We start from the raw sequence: 24,113 nt of genomic DNA, 5'->3' as shown, positions 1-24,113 counted from the left end.
AGCATCTGATGACTATAGACCTTCCATCAGACCTAGCATCTGATGACTACAGACCTTCTGTTAGACCTAGCATCTGATGACTACAGACCTTCTGTCAGACCTAGCATCTGATAACTACAGACCTTCTGTCTAACAGACCTTCTGTCAGACCTAGCATCTGATGACTACAGACCTTCTGTCAGACCTAGCATCTGATGACTACAGACCTTCTGTTAGACCTAGCATCTGATGACTACATACCTTCTGTCAGACCTAGCATCTGATGACTACAGACCTTCTGTCAGACCTAGCATCTGATGTCTACAGACCTTCTGTCAGACCTAGCATCTGATGACTACAGACCTTCTGTCAGACCTAGCATCTGATGTCTACAGACCTTCTGTCAGACCTAGCATCTGATGTCTACAGACCTTCTGTCAGACCTAGCATCTGATGACTACAGACCTTCTGTCAGACCTAGCATCTGATGTCTACAGATCTTCTGTCAGACCTAGCATCTGATGAATACAGACCTTCTGTCAGACCTAGCATCTGATGACTACAGACATTCTATTAGACCTAGCATCTGATGACGACAGACCTTCTGTCAGACCTAGCGTCTGATGACTACAGACCTTCTGTCTAACAGACCTTCTGTCAGACCTAGCATCTGATGACTACAGACCTTCCGTCAGACCTAGCATCTGATGACTACAGACCTTCTGTTAGACCTAGCATCAGATGACTACAGACATTCTGTCTAACATACCTTCTGTCAGACCTAGCATCTGATGACTACAGACCTTCTGACTAACAGACATTCTGTTATACCTAGCATCTGATGGCTACAGACCTTCTGTCAGACCTAGCGTCTGATGACTACAGACCTTCTGTCTAACAGACCTTCTGTTATACCTATTGTCTGATGCCTACAGACCTTCTGTCTAACAGACCTTCTGTCAGATCTAGCATCTGATGACTACAGACCTTATGTCAGACCTAGCATCTGATGACTATAGACCTTCCATCAGACCTAGCATCTGATGACTACAGACCTTCTGTTAGACCTAGCATCTGATGACTACAGACCTTCTGTCAGACCTAGCATCTGATAACTACAGACCTTCTGTCTAACAGACCTTCTGTCAGACCTAGCATCTGATGACTACAGACCTTCTGTCAGACCTAGCATCTGATGACTACAGACCTTCTGTTAGACCTAGCATCTGATGACTACATACCTTCTGTCAGACCTAGCATCTGATGACTACAGACCTTCTGTCAGACCTAGCATCTGATGTCTACAGACCTTCTGTCAGACCTAGCATCTGATGACTACAGACCTTCTGTCAGACCTAGCATCTGATGTCTACAGACCTTCTGTCAGACCTAGCATCTGATGTCTACAGACCTTCTGTCAGACCTAGCATCTGGTGACTACAGACCTTCTGTCAGACCTAGCATCTGATGTCTACAGATCTTCTGTCAGACCTAGCATCTGATGAATACAGACCTTCTGTCAGACCTAGCATCTGATGACTACAGACATTCTATTAGACCTAGCATCTGATGACGACAGACCTTCTGTCAGACCTAGCGTCTGATGACTACAGACCTTCTGTCTAACAGACCTTCTGTCAGACCTAGCATCTGATGACTACAGACCTTCCGTCAGACCTAGCATCTGATGACTACAGACCTTCTGTTAGACCTAGCATCAGATGACTACAGACATTCTGTCTAACATACCTTCTGTCAGACCTAGCATCTGATGACTACAGACCTTCTGACTAACAGACATTCTGTTATACCTAGCATCTGATGGCTACAGACCTTCTGTCAGACCTAGCGTCTGATGACTACAGACCTTCTGTCTAACAGACCTTCTGTTATACCTATTGTCTGATGCCTACAGACCTTCCGTCAGACCTAGCATCTGATGACTACAGACCTTCTGTTAGACCTAGCATCAGATGACTACAGACCTTCTGTCTAACAGACCTTCTGTCAGACCTAGCATCTGATGACTACAGACCTTCTGACTAACAGACATTCTGTTATACCTAGCATCTGATGGCTACAGACCTTCTGTCAGACCTAGCATCTGATGACTACAGACCTTCTGTCAGACCTAGCATCTGATGACTACAGACCTTCTGTCTAACAGACCTTCTGTCAGACCTAGCATCTGATGACTACAGACCTTCTGTTAGACCTAGCATCTGATGACTACATACCTTCTGTTAGACCTAGCATCTGATGACTACAGACCTTCTGTCAGACCTAGCATCTGATGACTACAGACCTTCTGTCTAACAGACCTTCTGTCAGACCTAGCATCTGATGACTACAGACCTTCTGTCAGACCTAGCATCTGATGACTACAGACCTTCTATTAGACCTAGCATCTGATGACTACAGACCTTCTGTTAGACCTAGCATCTGATGACTACAGGCCTTCTGTCAGACCTAGCATCTGATGACTACAGACCTTCTGTTAGACCTAGCATCTGATGACTACAGCCCTTCTATTAGACCTAGCATCTGATGACTACAGACCTTCTGTCAGACCTAGCATCTGATGACTACAGACCTTCTGTCAGACCTAGCGTCTGATGACTACAGCCCTTCTGTCTAACAGACCTTCTGTCAGACCTAGCATCTGATGACTACAGACCTTCTGTCTAACATACCTTCTGTCAGACCTAGTGTCTGATGACTACATACCTTCTGTTAGGCCTAGCATCTGATGACCACAGACCTTCTGTCTAACAGACCTTCTGTCAGAGCTAGCGTCTGATGAATACATACCTTCTGTCAGACCTAGCATCTGATGACTATAGACCTTCTGTCAGACCTAGCGTCTGATGACTACAGACCTTCTGTCTAACAGACCTTCTGTTATACCTATTGTCTGATGCCTACAGACCTTCTGTCAGACCTAGCATCTGATGTCTACAGACCTTCTGTCAGACCTAGCATCTGATGTCTACAGACCTTCTGTCAGACCTAGCATCTGATGTCTACAGACCTTCTGTCAGACCTAGCATCTGATGACTACAGACCTTCTGTCAGACCTAGCATCTGATGTCTACAGACCTTCTGTCAGACCTAGCATCTGATGAATACAGACCTTCTGTCAGACTACAGACCTTCTGTCAGACCTAGCATCTGATGACTACAGACCTTCCGTCAGACCTAGCATCTGATGACTACAGACCTTCTGTTAGACCTAGCATCAGATGACTACAGACCTTCTGTCTAACAGACCTTCTGTCAGACCTAGCATCTGATGGCTACAGACCTTCTGACTAACAGACATTCTGTTATACCTAGCATCTGATGGCTACAGACCTTCTGTCAGACCTAGCATCTGATGACTACAGACCTTCTGACTAACAGACATTCTGTTATACCTAGCATCTGATGGCTACAGACCTTCTGTTAGACCTAGTGTCTGATGACTACAGACCTTCTGTCAGACCTAGCATCTGATGACTACAGACATTCTATTAGACCTAGCATCTGATGACTACAGACCTTCTGTTAGACCTAGCATCTGATGACTACAGACCTTCTGTCTAACAGACCTTCTGTCAGACACAGACATTTTATTAGACCTAGCATCTGATGACGACAGCCCTTCTGTCAGACCTAGCGTCTGATGACTACAGACCTTCTGTCTAACAGACCTTCTGTCAGACCTAGCATCTGATGACTACAGACCTTCCGTCAGACCTAGCATCTGATGACTACAGACCTTCTGTTAGACCTAGCATCAGATGACTACAGACCTTCTGTCTAACAGACCTTCTGTCAGACCTAGCATCTGATGACTACAGACCTTCTGACTAACAGACATTCTGTTATACCTAGCATCTGATGGCTACAGACCTTCTGTCAGACCTAGCATCTGATGACTACAGACCTTCTGTCAGACCTAGCATCTGATGACTACAGACCTTCTGTCTAACAGACCTTCTGTCAGACCTAGCATCTGATGACTACAGACCTTCTGTTAGACCTAGCATCTGATGACTACAGACCTTCTGTCAGACCTAGCATCTGATGACTACAGACCTTCTATTAGACCTAGCATCTGATGACTACAGACCTTCTGTTAGACCTAGCATCTGATGACTACAGGCCTTCTGTCAGACCTAGCATCTGATGACTACAGACCTTCTGTTAGACCTAGCATCTGATGACTACAGACCTTCTATTAGACCTAGCATCTGATGACTACAGACCTTCTGTCAGACCTAGCATCTGATGACTACAGACCTTCTGTCAGACCTAGCGTCTGATGACTACAGCCCTTCTGTCTAACAGACCTTCTGTCAGACCTAGCATCTGATGACTACAGACCTTCTGTCTAACATACCTTCTGTCAGACCTAGTGTCTGATGACTACATACCTTCTGTTAGACCTAGCATCTGATGACCACAGACCTTCTGTCTAACAGACCTTCTGTCAGAGCTAGCGTCTGATGAATACATACCTTCTGTCAGACCTAGCATCTGATGACTATAGACCTTCTGTCAGACCTAGCGTCTGATGACTACAGACCTTCTGTCTAACAGACCTTCTGTTATACCTATTGTCTGATGCCTACAGACCTTCTGTCTAACAGACCTTCTGTCAGATCTAGCATCTGATGACTACAGACTTTATGTCAGACCTAGCATCTGATGACTATAGACCTTCCATCAGACCTAGCATCTGATGACTACAGACCTTCTGTTAGACCTAGCATCTGATGACTACAGACCTTCTGTCAGACCTAGCATCTGATAACTACAGACCTTCTGTCTAACAGACCTTCTGTCAGACCTAGCATCTGATGACTACAGACCTTCTGTCAGACCTAGCATCTGATGACTACAGACCTTCTGTTAGACCTAGCATCTGATGACTACATACCTTCTGTCAGACCTAGCATCTGATGACTACAGACCTTCTGTCAGACCTAGCATCTGATGTCTACAGACCTTCTGTCAGACATAGCATCTGATGACTACAGACCTTCTGTCAGACCTAGCATCTGATGTCTACAGACCTTCTGTCAGACCTAGCATCTGATGTCTACAGACCTTCTGTCAGACCTAGCATCTGATGACTACAGACCTTCTGTCAGACCTAGCATCTGATGTCTACAGATCTTCTGTCAGACCTAGCATCTGATGAATACAGACCTTCTGTCAGACCTAGCATCTGATGACTACAGACATTCTATTAGACCTAGCATCTGATGACGACAGACCTTCTGTCAGACCTAGCGTCTGATGACTACAGACCTTCTGTCTAACAGACCTTCTGTCAGACCTAGCATCTGATGACTACAGACCTTCTGTTAGACCTAGCATCAGATGACTACAGACATTCTGTCTAACATACCTTCTGTCAGACCTAGCATCTGATGACTACAGACCTTCTGACTAACAGACATTCTGTTATACCTAGCATCTGATGGCTACAGACCTTCTGTCAGACCTAGCGTCTGATGACTACAGACCTTCTGTCTAACAGACCTTCTGTTATACCTATTGTCTGATGCCTACAGACCTTCTGTCTAACAGACCTTCTGTCAGATCTAGCATCTGATGACTACAGACCTTATGTCAGACCTAGCATCTGATGACTATAGACCTTCCATCAGACCTAGCATCTGATGACTACAGACCTTCTGTTAGACCTAGCATCTGATGACTACAGACCTTCTGTCAGACCTAGCATCTGATAACTACAGACCTTCTGTCTAACAGACCTTCTGTCAGACCTAGCATCTGATGACTACAGACCTTCTGTCAGACCTAGCATCTGATGACTACAGACCTTCTGTTAGACCTAGCATCTGATGACTACATACCTTCTGTCAGACCTAGCATCTGATGACTACAGACCTTCTGTCAGACCTAGCATCTGATGTCTACAGACCTTCTGTCAGACCTAGCATCTGATGACTACAGACCTTCTGTCAGACCTAGCATCTGATGTCTACAGACCTTCTGTCAGACCTAGCATCTGATGTCTACAGACCTTCTGTCAGACCTAGCATCTGATGACTACAGACCTTCTGTCAGACCTAGCATCTGATGTCTACAGATCTTCTGTCAGACCTAGCATCTGATGAATACAGACCTTCTGTCAGACCTAGCATCTGATGACTACAGACATTCTATTAGACCTAGCATCTGATGACGACAGACCTTCTGTCAGACCTAGCGTCTGATGACTACAGACCTTCTGTCTAACAGACCTTCTGTCAGACCTAGCATCTGATGACTACAGACCTTCCGTCAGACCTAGCATCTGATGACTACAGACCTTCTGTTAGACCTAGCATCAGATGACTACAGACATTCTGTCTAACATACCTTCTGTCAGACCTAGCATCTGATGACTACAGACCTTCTGACTAACAGACATTCTGTTATACCTAGCATCTGATGGCTACAGACCTTCTGTCAGACCTAGCGTCTGATGACTACAGACCTTCTGTCTAACAGACCTTCTGTTATACCTATTGTCTGATGCCTACAGACCTTCCGTCAGACCTAGCATCTGATGACTACAGACCTTCTGTTAGACCTAGCATCAGATGACTACAGACCTTCTGTCTAACAGACCTTCTGTCAGACCTAGCATCTGATGACTACAGACCTTCTGACTAACAGACATTCTGTTATACCTAGCATCTGATGGCTACAGACCTTCTGTCAGACCTAGCATCTGATGACTACAGACCTTCTGTCAGACCTAGCATCTGATGACTACAGACCTTCTGTCTAACAGACCTTCTGTCAGACCTAGCATCTGATGACTACAGACCTTCTGTTAGACCTAGCATCTGATGACTACATACCTTCTGTTAGACCTAGCATCTGATGACCACAGACCTTCTGTCTAACAGACCTTCTGTCAGAGCTAGCGTCTGATGAATACATACCTTCTGTCAGACCTAGCATCTGATGACTATAGACCTTCTGTCAGACCTAGCGTCTGATGACTACAGACCTTCTGTCTAACAGACCTTCTGTTATACCTATTGTCTGATGCCTACAGACCTTCCGTCAGACCTAGCATCTGATGACTACAGACCTTCTGTTAGACCTAGCATCAGATGACTACAGACCTTCTGTCTAACAGACCTTCTGTTATACCTATTGTCTGATGCCTACAGACCTTCCGTCAGACCTAGCATCTGATGACTACAGACCTTCTGTCAGACCTAGCATCTGATGACTACAGACCTTCTGACTAACAGACATTCTGTTATACCTAGCATCTGATGGCTACAGACCTTCTGTCAGACCTAGCATCTGATGACTACAGACCTTCTGTCAGACCTAGCATCTGATGACTACAGACCTTCTGTCTAACAGACCTTCTGTCAGACCTAGCATCTGATGACTACAGACCTTCTGTTAGACCTAGCATCTGATGACTACAGACCTTCTGTCAGACCTAGCATCTGATGACTACAGACCTTCTATTAGACCTAGCATCTGATGACTACAGACCTTCTGTTAGACCTAGCATCTGATGACTACAGGCCTTCTGTCAGACCTAGCATCTGATGACTACAGACCTTCTGTTAGACCTAGCATCTGATGACTACAGACCTTCTATTAGACCTAGCATCTGATGACTACAGACCTTCTGTCAGACCTAGCATCTGATGACTACAGACCTTCTGTCAGACCTAGCGTCTGATGACTACAGCCCTTCTGTCTAACAGACCTTCTGTCAGACCTAGCATCTGATGACTACAGACCTTCTGTCTAACATACCTTCTGTCAGACCTAGTGTCTGATGACTACATACCTTCTGTTAAACCTAGCATCTGATGACCACAGACCTTCTGTCTAACAGACCTTCTGTCAGAGCTAGCGTCTGATGAATACATACCTTCTGTCAGACCTAGCATCTGATGACTATAGACCTTCTGTCAGACCTAGCGTCTGATGACTACAGACCTTCTGTCTAACAGACCTTCTGTTATACCTATTGTCTGATGCCTACAGACCTTCTGTCTAACAGACCTTCTGTCAGATCTAGCATCTGATGACTACAGACCTTATGTCAGACCTAGCATCTGATGACTATAGACCTTCCATCAGACCTAGCATCTGATGACTACAGACCTTCTGTTAGACCTAGCATCTGATGACTACAGACCTTCTGTCAGACCTAGCATCTGATAACTACAGACCTTCTGTCTAACAGACCTTCTGTCAGACCTAGCATCTGATGACTACAGACCTTTTGTCAGACCTAGCATCTGATGACTACAGACCTTCTGTTAGACCTAGCATCTGATGACTACATACCTTCTGTCAGACCTAGCATCTGATGACTACAGACCTTCTGTCAGACCTAGCATCTGATGTCTACAGACCTTCTGTCAGACCTAGCATCTGATGACTACAGACCTTCTGTCAGACCTAGCATCTGATGTCTACAGACCTTCTGTCAGACCTAGCATCTGATGTCTACAGACCTTCTGTCAGACCTAGCATCTGATGACTACAGACCTTCTGTCAGACCTAGCATCTGATGTCTACAGATCTTCTGTCAGACCTAGCATCTGATGAATACAGACCTTCTGTCAGACCTAGCATCTGATGACTACAGACATTCTATTAGACCTAGCATCTGATGACGACAGACCTTCTGTCAGACCTAGCGTCTGATGACTACAGACCTTCTGTCTAACAGACCTTCTGTCAGACCTAGCATCTGATGACTACAGACCTTCCGTCAGACCTAGCATCTGATGACTACAGACCTTCTGTTAGACCTAGCATCAGATGACTACAGACATTCTGTCTAACATACCTTCTGTCAGACCTAGCATCTGATGACTACAGACCTTCTGACTAACAGACATTCTGTTATACCTAGCATCTGATGGCTACAGACCTTCTGTCAGACCTAGCATCTGATGACTACAGACCTTCTGTCAGACCTAGCATCTGATGACTACAGACCTTCTGACTAACAGACATTCTGTTATACCTAGCATCTGATGGCTACAGACCTTCTGTTAGACCTAGTGTCTGATGACTACAGACCTTCTGTCAGACCTAGCATCTGATGACTACAGACATTCTATTAGACCTAGCATCTGATGACTACAGACCTTCTGTTAGACCTAGCATCTGATGACTACAGACCTTCTGTCTAACAGACTTTCTGTCAGACCTAGCATCTGATGACTACAGACCTTCTGTCAGACGTAGCATCTGATGACTACAGACCTTCTGTCAGACGTAGCATCTGATGACTACAGACCTTCTGTCAGACAGGTATATTAGGTATATTAGCTATGGGCTGGGTTTCATGACCTTTGGGATGATTTGATTAGTAAATACAGTCTCCTAGGTATATTAGCTATGGGCTGGGTTTGATGACCTTTGGGATGATTTGATTAGTAAATACAGTCTCCTAGGTATATTAGCTATGGGCTGGGTTTGATGACCTTTGGGATGATTTGATTAGTAAATACAGTCTCCTAGGTATATTAGCTATGGGCTGGGTTTGATGACCTTTGGGATGATTTGATTAGTAAATACAGTCTCCTAGGTATATTAGCTATGGGCTGGGTTTGATGACCTTTGGGATGATTTGATTAGTAAATACAGTCTCCTAGGTATATTAGCTATGGGCTGGGTTTCATGACCTTTGGGATGATTTGATTAGTAAATACAGTCTCCTAGGTATATTAGCTATGGGCTGGGTTTGATGACCTTTGGGATGATTTGATTAGTAAATACAGTCTCCTAGGTATATTAGCTATGGGCTGGGTTTGATGACCTTTGGGATGATTTGATTAGTAAATACAGTCTCCTAGGTATATTAGCTATGGGCTGGGTTTGATGACCTTTGGGATGATTTGATTAGTAAATACAGTCTCCTAGGTATATTAGCTATGGGCTGGGTTTCATGACCTTTGGGATGATTTGATTAGTAAATACAGTCTCCTAGGTATATTAGCTATGGGCTGGGTTTGATGACCTTTGGGATGATTTGATTAGTAAATACAGTCTCCTAGGTATATTAGCTATGGGCTGGGTTTCATGACCTTTGGGATGATTTGATTAGTAAATACAGTCTCCTAGGTATATTAGCTATGGGCTGGGTTTGATGACCTTTGGGATGATTTGATTAGTAAATACAGTCTCCTAGGTATATTAGCTATGGGCTGGGTTTGATGACCTTTGGGATGATTTGATTAGTAAATACAGTCTCCTAGGTATATTAGCTATGGGCTGGGTTTGATGACCTTTGGGATGATTTGATTAGTAAATACAGTCTCCTAGGTATATTAGCTATGGGCTGGGTTTGATGACCTTTGGGATGATTTGATTAGTAAATACAGTCTCCTAGGTATATTAGCTATGGGCTGGGTTTGATGACCTTTGGGATGATTTGATTAGTAAATACAGTCTCCTAGGTATATTAGCTATGGGCTGGGTTTGATGACCTTTGGGATGATTTGATTAGTAAATACAGTCTCCTAGGTATATTAGCTATGGGCTGGGTTTCATGACCTTTGGGATGATTTGATTAGTACATGTTTTTAACGTGTTGAACCATTCGTTTTGTGTTGCTTGCCGACAACATGTAGTTGCTTATCAATACTCATCAATAACTTTTCATTATTGATGATAAGTGCATAATAATTTTGCATCTGCTGTCAACACTGTAGCTTTTTCCTAAAAAGCTGTGTATCTGCTGTCAACACTGTAGCTTTTTCCTAAAAAGCTGTGTATCTGCTGTCAACACTGTAGCTTTTTCCTAACAAGCTGTGTATCTGCTGTCAACATTGTAGCTTTTTCCTAACAAGCTGTGTATCTGTTGTCAACACTGTAGCTTTTTCCTAACAAGCTGTGTATCTGTTATCAACACTGTAGCTTTTTCCTAACAAGCTGTGTATCTGCTGTCAACAATGCAGCATTCTCCTACCAAGCTGTGTATCTGCTGTCAACACGGTAGCTTTTTCCTAGCAAGCTGTGTATCTGCTGTCAACAATGCAGCATTCTGTATTTTCCTAACAAGCTGTGTATCTGCTGTCAACACTAGCTTTTTCCTAACAAGCTGTGTATCTGTTGTCAACACTGTAGCTTTTTCCTAACAAGCTGTGTATCTGCTGTCAACACTGTAGCATTCATTGTACATTAGAAAGGTTGTTTCCCCCATGAATAATTTAAAAATAAAAGTAGCTCATGGCAGTAGGCACACCACACTTACAGTTCTACCTAAAAAAAAGGATATTTGGGTTGTCCTTTTCCAAGCAGAACCCTTTGGGTTCCATGTAGAACCCTTTTTTCACAGAGGGTTCTACCCGGAACCCCAAAAGGTTCTTCAAAAGAGTTCTCCTATTAGGACAGCCAAATAACCTCTTTTTGAAAGCCTTTTTAAAAGTGTGAAACAGTTCATTGTGACAGATCAGGAAGCCATGAGAGCACCGCAGGACACAGCACCTTTTTATAGAAGGTTTTTGTTTTTCTCTCACCGATGAAGATGAAGGATGTGCCACCAGCATCCACCACTCAAACATAGTGCATGTTTCATAAAAAATGCACCTCATCAGCCTGACACTGAGAAAATGACTCAACCACCTCAAATTATTCATGAATGATGACGCTGTGGCCAAAAGTGAATAAGTTCAGAAATGAGAGATAGATAGAGAATTCCCCCGAGTATATCACTGCATCATTTCCATTTAGACTGTTACGGCCCCTTAATCAATGTCCAGGTCAGTGTGACTCCAGAGAAACACAATACTCTCCCAGTGGACCAACCAGCTCGGCCTGCTGGGTATTTTATCCTTTTCATCACTTCATCTCATGATTTAACATTTCTATCCATTTCCAGGTTCTGGTTTGATGAACATTATCATCCATTAAGCAGGTCCGTGAATCAGAGGCTGGAAACACAATACTTTCATCCTTTTATAAATGTAGCCTGTCATTATAACTGGAGAACCTGGTTCCCAGTACTATCTGATAGTGACTGTCTAGTCTAGCTTTTAGGGCTCCCAACGTGTGTGTTTTAATTATATATTTCATTTTTTTATTTTATTTAAGCCTTTGGAGAAAGCAATGTGTGCTTTGAGGCCGGCCATAAGGGGTTTATACAGTATGTACCCAAAACATGCATTTGACCCAGGTCTGATCACGACCAGTCAGAACCTACCCTATGAGCCCTTATTAGAACCTACCCTGTGAGCCCTCAGTAGAACCTACCCTGTGAGCCCTCAGTAGAACCTACCCTATGAGCCCTCAGTAGAACCTACCCTATGAGCCCTCAGTAGAACCTACCCTATGAGCCCTCAGTAGAACCTACCCTATGAGCCCTCAGTAGAACCTACCCTATGAGCCCTCAGTAGAACCTACCCTATGAGCCCTCAGTAGAACCTACCCTATGAGCCCTCAGTAGAACCTACCCTATGAGCCCTCAGTAGAACCTACCCTATGAGCCCTCAGTAGAACCTACCCTATGAGCCCTCAGTAGAACCTACCCTATGAGTCCTCAGTAGAACCTACCCTATGAGCCCTCAGTAGAACCTACCCTATGAGCCCTCAGTAGAACCTACCCTATGAGCCCTCAGTAGAACCTACCCTATGAGTCCTCAGTAGAACCTACCCTATGAGCCCTCAGTAGAACCTACCCTATGAGCCCTCAGTAGAACCTACCCTATGAGCCCTCAGTAGAACCTACCCTATGAGCCCTCAGTAGAACCTACCCTATGAGCCCTCAGTAGAACCTACCCTATGAGCCCTCAGTAGAACCTACCCTATGAGCCCTCAGTAGAACCTACCCTATGAGCCCTCAGTAGAACCTACCCTATGAGCCCTCAGTAGAACCTACCCTATGAGTCCTCAGTAGAACCTACCCTATGAGCCCTCAGTAGAACCTACCCTATGAGCCCTCAGTAGAACCTACCCTATGAGCCCTCAGTAGAACCTACCCTATGAGTCCTCAGTAGAACCTACCCTATGAGTCCTCAGTAGAACCTACCCTATGAGCCCTCAGTAGAACCTACCCTATGAGCCCTCAGTAGAACCTACCCTATGAGCCCTCAGTAGAACCTACCCTATGAGCCCTCAGTAGAACCTACCCTATGAGCCCTCAGTAGAACCTACCCTATGAGCCCTCAGTAGAACCTACCCTATGAGTCCTCAGTAGAACCTACCCTATGAGCCCTCAGTAGAACCTACCCTATGAGCCCTCAGTAGAACCTACCCTATGAGCCCTCAGTAGAACCTACCCTATGAGCCCTCAGTAGAACCTACCCTATGAGCCCTCAGTAGAACCTACCCTATGAGCCCTCAGTAAAACCTACCCTGTGAGCCCTCAGTAGAACCTACCCTATGAGTCCTCAGTAGAACCTACCCTATGAGCCCTCAGTAGAACCTACCCTATGAGTCCTCAGTAGAACCTACCCTATGAGCCCTCAGTAGAAAAGAGAAAGGGAGGAAGCAGAGATGGGGACTTGAGTCACAAACACTTGAAACTTGATTCTGGACTCATAGGACTCTGACTCGGAAGTTTGAAGGAAACCTTTGTAAGTTTTTGACAGGTTTGAGGGGAACTTAATCATTTTTGACAAGTCAGGGGAGCCTTTTGTGAGTTTTTTGACAACTTTTTGACAAGTCTGTAACTTTAATCTGTGGCACTTACCCACCACAACAGGAAGAACCCTCATGGCCTTCCTCTCCCTGCCGTTGATCTTGGCTCGCTTCCTCTTCTGCGGCGGCTTCTGCTGGTAGGAGATAGACGGCACGGAGCTGATCCTCTCCCTGTACGCCGAGGGGAACGGGGGGCAGTCCGGCTGCAGATAGTCATCGGTATCCTCCAGCCCCAGCCGGGCCTGAGCCAGGTCCCTCTCGATGATCCTGGGCAGGGGCATGGGCAGTGGCCCGGGGATGGTCCCTGAGGTCGGCATGGCGGCGGCTGCGGCTGCATGCTGAAGCTTCCTGCATGTCTGGATGCTGTTCCTCAGCTTGGCCTTGCGCGCCTCCTCCCACCTCTTCAGGCCCCGGAACATGCCGAAGTAGAGGAGGAGCATGATGGGACAGGGGATGAAGAAGGAACAGACAGAGGAGTAAACCACGTAGTTGTCATCTTCCAGTTTACACTCGGCGGGGTCCCGGTGTGGGATGTTGTTGATACCCAACATGACTGGGGAAGCCACGGCCAGGGCTATGAGCCAGGTGCCTGACAGCAGGATGATCTGACGCTGGTCAACGTGCTTCCTGTTGTAGTTCAGAGGGATTGACACAGCAATGAACCTGGGGGGGGGGGGGGCAAGAGAGAGAGAGAGAGAGAGAGAGAGAGAGAGAGAGAGAGAGAGAATTACATTTACATGGAATGAACTACAGGACAAAATACAAACCCTCCAACCCAAAAAGGCCTGTGGGGTTGATGGTTTCCTAAATGAAATGATGAAATATACTCAATTTGGCTATTATTAAACTCTTTAACATCATCCTCAGCTCTGGTATCTCCCCCAATATTTGGAACCAAGGACTGATCACCCCAATCCACAAAAGTGGAGACAAATAACAAATAACTACCGTGGAATATGCGTCAACAGCAACCTTGGGAAAATCCTCTGCATTATCATTAACACCAGATGTGTACATTTCCTCAGCGAAAAGAATGTACTGAGCAAATGTCAAATGGGCTTTTAAAAAAAAAAAAAATTACCGTACGACAGACCACGTATTCACCCTGCACACCCTAATTGACAAACAAACATATAAAGTTCTCTCGTACTTTGTTGATTTCAAAAAAGCTTGACTCAATTTGGCATGAGGGTAGCCTAGTGGCTAGAGCGTTGGACTAGTAACCAGCAGGTAGCCTAGTGGCTAGAGCGTTGGACTAGTAACCAGCAGGTAGCCTAGTGGCTAGAGCGTTGGACTAGTAACTGGAAGGTTGCGAGTTCAAATCCGTGAGCTGACAAGGTACAAATCTGTCGTTCTGCCCCTGAACAGGCAGTTAACCCACTGTTCCTAGGCCGTCATTGAAAATAAGAATTTGTTCTTAACTGACTTGCCTAGTTAAATAAAGGTAAAAAAAAAAATTTATGGAAAGTGGTGTTGGGGGAAAAACATCCGACATTATAAAATCCATGTACACAAACAAGTGCGTAGTTAAAATGGGCAAAAAACTACCATTTCTTTCCACAGGGCCGTGGGGTGAGACAGGGATGCAGCTTAAGCCCCACCCTCTTCAACATATATATCAACAAATTGGCGAGGGCAACAGTCTGCAGCACCCGGCCTCAACCTACTAGAATCTGAAGTCAAATGTCTACTGTTTCCTGATGATCCTGGTGCTTCTGTCCCCAACCAAGGAGGGTCTACAACAAATTCCATCTACACACCATTGCCCTAGAGCACACAAAAAACGATATATACCTTGGCCTAAACATCAGCGCCACAGGTAACTTCCACAAAGCTGTGAACGATCTGAGAGACAAGGCAAGAAGGGCATTCTATGCCATCAAAAGAAACATAACATTCAACATACCAATTAGGATCTGGCTAAAAATACTTGAATCAGTTATAGAACCCATTGCCCTTTATGGTTGTGAGGTCTGGGGTCCGCTCACCAACCAAGACTTCACAAAATGGGACAAACACCAAATTGAGACTCTGCATGCAGAATTCTGCAAAAATATCCTCCTTGTACAACGTAGAACACCAAATAATGCATGCAGAGCAGAATTAGGCCGATACCCACTAATTATCAAAATCCAGAAAAGAGAAAATTCTACAACCACCTAAAAGGAAGCGATTCCCAAACCTTCCATAACAAAGCCATCACCTACAGAGAGATAAACCTGGGGAAGAGTCCCCTAAGCAAGCTGGTCCTGGGGATCTATTCACAAACACACCCCACAGAGCCCCAGGACAGCAACACAATTAGACCCAAACCAAATCATGAGAAAACTAAAATATAATTACTTGACACATTGGAAAGAAATTACAAAAAAAACTGAACAAACTACAATGCTATTATGGCCCTAAACAGAGAGTACACAGTGGCAGAGTAACGAGTACACAGTGGCAGAGTAACGAGTACACAGTGGCAGAGTAATGAGTACACAGTGGCAGAGTAACGAGTACACAGTGGCAGAGTAATGAGTACACAGTGGCAGAGTAATGAGTACGCTGAGAGTCGGAAAGCAAGTTCAGGGAGGGAGTGTTTTAATAAATAAATGCAACTAAATACAAAACAAGAAACACAAACAACACACAGACATGACACTGGAACAGAAACAATAACGCCTGGGGAAGGAACCAAAGGGAGTGACATATATAGGGAAGGAACCAAAGGGAGTGACATATATAGGGAAGGAACTAAAGGGAGGGACATATATAGGGAAGGAACTAAAGGGAGTGACATATATAAGGAAGGAACCAAAGGGAGTGACATATATAGGGAAGGAACCAAAGGGAGTGACATATATAGGGAAGGAACCAAAGGGAGAGACATATATAGGGAAGGAACCAAAGGGAGAGACATATATAGGGAAGGAACCAAAGGGAGGGACATATATAGGGAAGGAACCAAAGGAAGTGACATATATAGGGAAGGAACCAAAGGGAGTGACATATATAGGGAAGGAACCAAAGGGAGAGACATATATAGGGAAGGAACCAAAGGGAGGGACATATATAGGGAAGGAACCAAAGGAAGTGACATATATAGGGAAGGAACTAAAGGGAGAGACATATATAGGGAAGGAACTAAAGGGAGTGACATATATAGGGAAGGAACCAAAGGGAGTGACATATATAGGGAAGGAACCAAAGGGAGGATATAGGGAAGGAACCAAAGGGAGGATATAGGGAAGGAACCAAAGGGAGGGACATATATAGGGAAGGAACCAAAGGGAGTGACATATATAGGGAAGGAACCAAAGGGAGGGACATATATAGGGAAGGAACTAAAGGGAGAGACATATATAGGGAAGGAACCAAAGGGAGTGACATATATAGGGAAGGAACCAAAGGGAGGGACATATATAGGGAAGGAACCAAAGGGAGGGACATATATAGGGAAGGAACCAAAGGAAGTGACATATATAGGGAAGGAACCAAAGGGAGGGACATATATAGGGAAGGAACCAAAGGGAGTGACATATATAGGGAAGGTAATCAGGGAGGTGATGGGGTCCAGGTGAGTCTGACGATGTGCAGGTGTGCGTAACGATGGTGACAGGTGTGCGTAATGATGGTGACAGGTGTGCGTAACGATGGTGACAGGTGTGCGTAACGATGGTGACAGGTGCGAGTAACGATGGTGACAGGTGCGTGTAACGATGGTGACAGGTGCGCGTAACTATGGTGACAGGTGCGCGTAACGATGGTGACAGGTGCGCGTAACGATGGTGACAGGTGCGCGTAACGATGGTGACAGGTGTGCATAACGATGGCGACAGGTGTGCGTAACGATGGTGACAGGTGCGCGTAACGATGGTGACAGGTGTGCGTAACGATGGTGACAGGTGTGCGTAACGATGGTGACAGGTGTGCGTAACGATGGTGACAGGTGCGCGTAACGATGGTGACAGGTGTGCGCCATAACGAGCAGCCTGGTGACCTAGAGGCCGGAGAGGGAGCCCACGTGTAAGGAAGAATACCTGACCACTGTGACTGACCCAAACGTAAGGAAAGCTTTGACTATGTACAGACTCAGTGAGCATAGCCTTGCTATTGAGAAAGGCCGCCGTAGGCAGACATGGCTTACAAGAGAAGACAGGATATGTCCTCACTGCCCACAAAATGAGGTGGAAACTGAGCTGCACTTCCTAACCTTCTGACAAATGATGACCATATTAGAGACAGATATTCCCTCAGATTACACAGACCCACGAAGAATTTGAAAAGAAATACAATTTTGATAAACATCCATATCTACTGGGTGAAAGACCACAGTGTGGACTCGGGAGGTAGAGGGGTCAACACCATTAGAAGTAGAGACTCAGGAGGTAGAGGGGTCAACACCATTAGAAGTAGAGAGACTCAGGAGGTAGAGGGGTCAACACCATTAGAAGTAGAGACTCAGGAGGTAGAGGGGTCAATACCATTAGAAGTAGAGACTCAGGAGGTAGAGGGGTCAACACCATTAGAAGTAGAGACTCAGGAGGTAGAGGGGTCAATACCATTAGAAGTAGAGACTCAGGAGGTAGAGGGGTCAACACCATTAGAAGTAGAGACTCAGGAGGTAGAGGGGTCAACACCATTAGAAGTAGAGACTCAGGAGGTAGAGGGGTCAACACCATTAGAAGTAGAGACTCAGGAGGTAGAGGGGTCAACACCATTAGAAGTAGAGACTCAGGAGGTAGAGGGTCAATACCATTAGAAGTAGAGAGACTCAGGAGGTAGAGGGGTCAACACCATTAGAAGTAGAGACTCGGGAGGTAGAGGGGTCAACACCATTAGAAGTAGAGACTCAGGAGGTAGAGGGGTCAACACCATTAGAAGTAGAGACTCAGGAGGTAGAGGGGTCAACACCATTAGAAGTAGAGACTCAGGAGGTAGAGGGGTCAATACCATTAGAAGTAGAGAGACTCAGGAGGTAGAGGGGTCAACACCATTAGAAGTAGAGACTCAGGAGGTAGAGGGGTCAACACCATTAGAAGTAGAGACTCAGGAGGTAGAGGGGTCAACACCATTAGAAGTAGAGACTCGGGAGGTAGAGGGGTCAACACCATTAGAAGTAGAGACTCGGGAGGTAGAGGGGTCAATACCATTAGAAGTAGAGACTCAGGAGGTAGAGGGGTCAATACCATTAGAAGTAGAGACTCAGGGGGTAGAGGGGTCAACACCATTAGAAGTAGAGACTCAGGAGGTAGAGGGGTCAATACCATTAGAAGTAGAGACTCAGGGGGTAGAGGGGTCAATACCATTAGAAGTAGAGACTCAGGAGGTAGAGGGGTCAACACCATTAGAAGTAGAGACTCAGGAGGTAGAGGGGTCAACACCATTAGAAGTAGAGACTCAGGGGGTAGAGGGGTCAACACCATTAGAAGTAGAGACTCAGGAGGTAGAGGGGTCAACACCATTAGAAGTAGAGAGACTCAGTAAGGAGAAGATGAGATGTGTCTGTCTGTTAGGGAGATTCAGGCTATACGTCCTGACTAGCTATGAATGGTAATTTATACATTTTCAATGCATCAAACATCAGTTGGGGAACGTGTCTGTCTGTTTCAGGAAGCAGTTCATTAGATGGACGCAGCGTTTTGAAGTATTTCTGCTAACGCTTCAGATATTGTTAGTCCTGGACACGATGTGGATAGTTGGGACTGTTGATAATTACACAGCTAGGAAGCCTGGGACAGGAAACACACAGTTCAAAGTAAAACAGCAAATAAACATCACATCCTTTAACAGAGTCGGATCCCAAAACCTCTCTGGCCTAATGAGAACCTTGTCTGAAAACCTGATGACTTAAACCGTAATGGTAGAGGGACCTGGGGTTCGGTGTGTGTGTTCATGTCTGTGTGTGTGTGTGTGTGTGTGTGTGTGTGTGTGTGTGTGTGTGTGTGTGTGTGTGTGTGTGTGTGTGTGTGTGTGTGTGTGTGTGTGTGTGTGTGTGTGTGTGTGTGTGTGTGTGTGTGTGTGTGTGTCTGACTGACCTGTCGACGCTGATGGCACAGAGGTTGAAGATGGAGGCTGTGCACAGCATCACATCCATGGACATCAGACCGTCACACAGCATCATGTTCAGGGACCACACACCACCCTGGAACTGAACACAACACACAGCATCACATCCATGGACATCAGACTGTCACACAGCATCATGTTCAGGGACCACACACCACCTGGAACAGAACACAACACACAGCATCACATCCATGGACATCAGACTGTCACACAGCATCATGTTCAGGGACATCAGACCATCACACAGCATCATGTTCAGGGACCACACACCACCCTGGAACTGAACACAACACACAGCATCATGTTCAGGGACCACACACCACCCTGGAACTGAACACAACACACAGCATCACATCCATGGACATCAGACCGTCACACAGCATCATGTTCAGGGACCACACACCACCCTGGAACTGAACACAACACACAGCATCATGTCTATGAAAAACGTGTGGACATTGATTATGCACGGTTGATCAGGTGTCAAATCATTAATCTCAGAAACCATATGTAGTGCTGCTTCTATCACCTCTCTCTGTCTCTGTCTCTCAACTGTCTCCATACTCTCCCCCCTCTCTCTGCCTGTCTCCATACTCTCCCCTTTCTCTCTCTCTCTCTCTGTCTCCATACTCTCCCCTTTCTCTCTCTCTCTCTCTGTCTATCTCCATACTCTCCCCTTTCTCTCTCTCTGTCTGTCTGTCTCCATACTCTCCCCTTTCTCTCTCTCTCTCTCTGTCTGTCTCCATACTCTCCACTTCCTCTCTCTCTCTCTGTCTGTCTATCTCCATACTCTCCCCTTTCTCTCTCTCTCTCTCTGTCTGTCTCCATACTCTCCCCTTTCTCTCTCTCTCTTCTCTCTCTGTCTGTCTCCATACTCTCCCCCCTCTCTCTGCCTGTCTCCATACTCTCCCCTTTCTCTCTCTCTCTTCTCTCTCTGTCTCCATACTCTCCCCTCTCTCTCTGTCTGTCTCCATACTCTCCCCCCTCTCTCTGCCTGTCTCCATACTCTCCCCTTTCTCTCTCTCTCTCTCTCTGTCTCCATACTCTCCCCTTTCTCTCTCTCTCTCTCTCTCTGTCTATCTCCATACTCTCCCCTTTCTGTCTCTCTCTGTCTCCATACTCTCCCCTTTCTCTCTCTCTCTCTCTGTCTGTCTCCATACTCTCCCCTTTCTCTCTCTCTCTGTCTCCATACTCTCCCCTTTCTCTCTCTCTGTCTGTCTGTCTCCATACTCTCCCCTTTCTCTCTCTGTCTGTCTCCATACTCTCCCCTTTCTCTCTCTGTCTGTCTCCATACTCTCCCCTTTCTCTCTCTCTCTTCTCTCTCTGTCTGTCTGTCTCCATACTCTCCCCTTTCTCTCTCTGTCTGTCTCCATACTCTCCCCTTTCTCTCTCTCTGTCTATCTCCATACTCTCCCCTTTCTGTCTCTCTCTGTCTCCATACTCTCCCCTTTCTCTCTCTCTGTCTGTCTCCATACTCTCCCCTTTCTCTCTCTCTGTCTCCATACTCTCCCCTTTCTCTCTCTCTGTCTGTCTGTCTCCATACTCTCCCCTTTCTCTCTCTGTCTGTCTCCATACTCTCCCCTTTCTCTCTCTCTCTTCTCTCTCTGTCTGTCTCCATACTCTCCCCTTTCTCTCTCTCTCTCTCTCTCTGTCTCCATACTCTCCCCTTTCTCTCTCTCTCTCTGTCTATCTCCATACTCTCCCCTTTCTGTCTCTCTCTGTCTCCATACTCTCTCCTTTCTCTCTCTCTCTCTCTGTCTGTCTCCATACTCTCCCCTTTCTCTCTCTCTCTGTCTCCATACTCTCCCCTTTCTCTCTCTCTGTCTGTCTGTCTCCATACTCTCCCCTTTCTCTCTCTCTCTTCTCTCTCTGTCTGTCTCCATACTCTCCCCTTTCTCTCTCTGTCTGTCTCCATACTCTCCCCTTTCTCTCTCTCTGTCTATCTCCATACTCTCCCCTTTCTGTCTCTCTCTGTCTCCATACTCTCCCCTTTCTCTCTCTCTGTCTGTCTCCATACTCTCCCCTTTCTCTCTCTCTCTGTCTCCATACTCTCCCCTTTCTCTCTCTCTGTCTGTCTGTCTCCATACTCTCCCCTTTCTCTCTCTGTCTGTCTCCATACTCTCCCCTTTCTCTCTCTCTCTTCTCTCTCTGTCTGTCTCCATACTCTCCCCTTTCTCTCTCTGTCTGTCTCCATACTCTCCCCTTTCTCTCTCTCTCTCTTCTCTGTCTGTCTGTCTCCATACTCTCCCCTTTCTGTCTCTGTCTGTCTCCATACTCTCCCCTTTCTCTCTCTCTCTTCTCTCTCTGTCTTCTATTGTCCATTCTAATGATCAGCCTCTCTTGGCTTATCAATAGTATGATGAAGTTGACTTTCAGCCTGCCCTCCACCAGCAGGTGAACAAGCCACAAACTAAAGGCTGTAATGTTAACCAATAACCAAGATGGATAACAAAATGCTAACAACATGATAATAACACTTAACACTCTGCCTGGCTGGCTCAGTAGATTACCTAGCTGGAACAACTCTCCTGTAACGAGATAATGGCATCCCAATTTAGGAAGACTTAGGCACTGGTCTCTCACAGGCATGCCTTAATTCTCTAAGTAAAGAATATTCAGTAGTCAACCACAATACAGACAGACAGACAGACAGACAGACAGACAGACAGACAGACAGACAGACAGACAGACACACACACACACACACACACACACACACACACACACACACACACACACACACAGGCATTCCTTCATTCTCTAAGTAAAGACTATTCAGTAGTCAACCACAATAGAAAGAGGTAGACAGACAGACAGACAGACACACACACAGGCATGCCTTAATTCTCTAAGTAAAGACTATTCAGTAATCAACCACGAGAGAGAGAGAGAGAGAGAGAGAGAGAGAGAGAGAGAGAGAGAGAGAGACAGACAGACAGACAGACAGACAGACAGACAGACAGACAGACAGACAGACAGACAGACAGACAGACAGACAGACAGACAGACAGACAGACAGACAGACATCCCTTAATTCTCTAAGTAAAGACTATTCAGTAGTCAACCACAATAGAGAAAGCGAGAGAGACAGACAGACAGACACACACAGACACACACACAGACATCCCTTAATTCTCTAAGTAAAGACTATTCAGTAGTCAACCACAATAGAGAAAGTGAGAGAGACAAACACACACACACACACACACACACACATGCATCCCTGTTCTCAACAATAGACACTACCAATGAATGTTATGTAATATCTCAGTAATTCTCATTGTAGCAGCTTTGAGTTAACCTCCTTGATAGATCTGATTCCACTGTTAGTCTGTTGTTGTTGATAGTTTTAATAAAACCAATTGGCCGTAGCCTATAGCATTTCAAGATGACGCAGAAGACGTTTTGCAGTATAAAACGACTGACCTTTCCCAGTTCGATAGTAATTGAGAAATGAACAGGTGAGAGACACAGAGAGAACAAGAGTAGAGAATGGAACGGGATGTTCTTTCCCCCTCTTTAGTAATGAACTTAATGGGTTGGTCTGATGCCTCTGATTTGGATGATTAGAGGGTTAAGCCGCTATTATTTACCGGTACTATAACACCGGGCAACTAACTATTAGACAGCTGATATTAGGCATGATTATAATTATGGTAATTTAGAGGCGAATAAATAGTCTAATATGATTCATAATCATAACCAATAGCCTATTCGTCCCCTAGTGAAATAAAGTAACTTCTAATATAAATATATATATATAGCCTACCAACCGGCCACCACATGACTAAACATCTGAAATAGGCCAAGCAGGTATTATTCATTAACTAAACAAAATATCTCAGGTAGGCTAAGGGCTAAAACCTAAGCTACTTACCTCTGCGAACACGAACAGTGGCAGCACCAGCACTGCCAAGAGTAGGTCCGCAACAGCCAAACTCACAATGAAATAGTTTGTTGTAGTTTTTAAAGCTTTTTCCATGTAAACACTAAGACACACAAGCACATTTCCACCGATAATCACAATGATTAGCAATATCCCGAATATAAGAGCTGGAAAGTTGTAGTCTGGAGCCACGGCAGCTGCCACCGGCTGCGTCGTGCTGTTGAATTCGAAATCGGTGAAGTTGTCCGACATTGTCGCCCGGAGATTGACAAATTCCCTGTGCGACGCCTTTTCCGTGCGAGAACGGCGTTACTGGAACGGGGTTTCATCTATGCATTATTCCCGGTCGTCCTGCAGCGCGCGTGGTCCGGTGTCTGGTCTGTGCTAAAATCGCTAAGTTTCCTCTTCTTGAGTGAGACCCATCCAGGACTGGTGTTTTTTTGTTGTTGCAGGAGATCAGCACCAGACCCGCGGAGAGTCGTAGAGGGCACAAATGTTTTCTGAAAGCGCTTTCCGATTTCCCAAGAAAATGACTCTGAAATTCAAGCAATGC

At 45.5% G+C, this 24,113-nt stretch overlaps 1 protein-coding gene across 2 annotated transcripts in view; it reads right to left on the bottom strand.

Moving 5' to 3' along the window:
- LOC109877259 (D(4) dopamine receptor) overlaps positions 1–24,113 on the bottom strand; it is a 44,995-nt gene that overhangs the window by 20,371 nt on the left and 511 nt on the right. The window contains exons 1-3 of one of the 2 annotated variants that reach the window (XM_031812288.1): positions 23,552–24,113; positions 19,644–19,756; positions 13,673–14,283 (exon numbers count right to left, since the gene is read on the bottom strand). The exon at positions 23,552–24,113 is cut by the window's right edge and continues 511 nt beyond it. In XM_031812288.1, the coding sequence (XP_031668148.1) occupies positions 13,673–14,283; positions 19,644–19,756; positions 23,552–23,812 (985 nt within the window). In that variant the 5' untranslated portion in view covers positions 23,813–24,113. Of the gene's footprint in view, positions 1–13,672; positions 14,284–19,643; positions 20,088–23,551 lie in introns of both variants that reach the window. The other variant, XM_031812289.1, reaches the window with a different exon arrangement.

The sequence above is a fragment of the Oncorhynchus kisutch genome, unplaced genomic scaffold (genome assembly GCF_002021735.2).
Source record: "Oncorhynchus kisutch isolate 150728-3 unplaced genomic scaffold, Okis_V2 Okis03b-Okis08b_hom, whole genome shotgun sequence".
NCBI lineage: Eukaryota > Metazoa > Chordata > Actinopteri > Salmoniformes > Salmonidae > Oncorhynchus > Oncorhynchus kisutch.
Note: the sequence above shows the minus strand (reverse complement) of the source record. Positions and strands in the feature narration are given on the sequence as shown.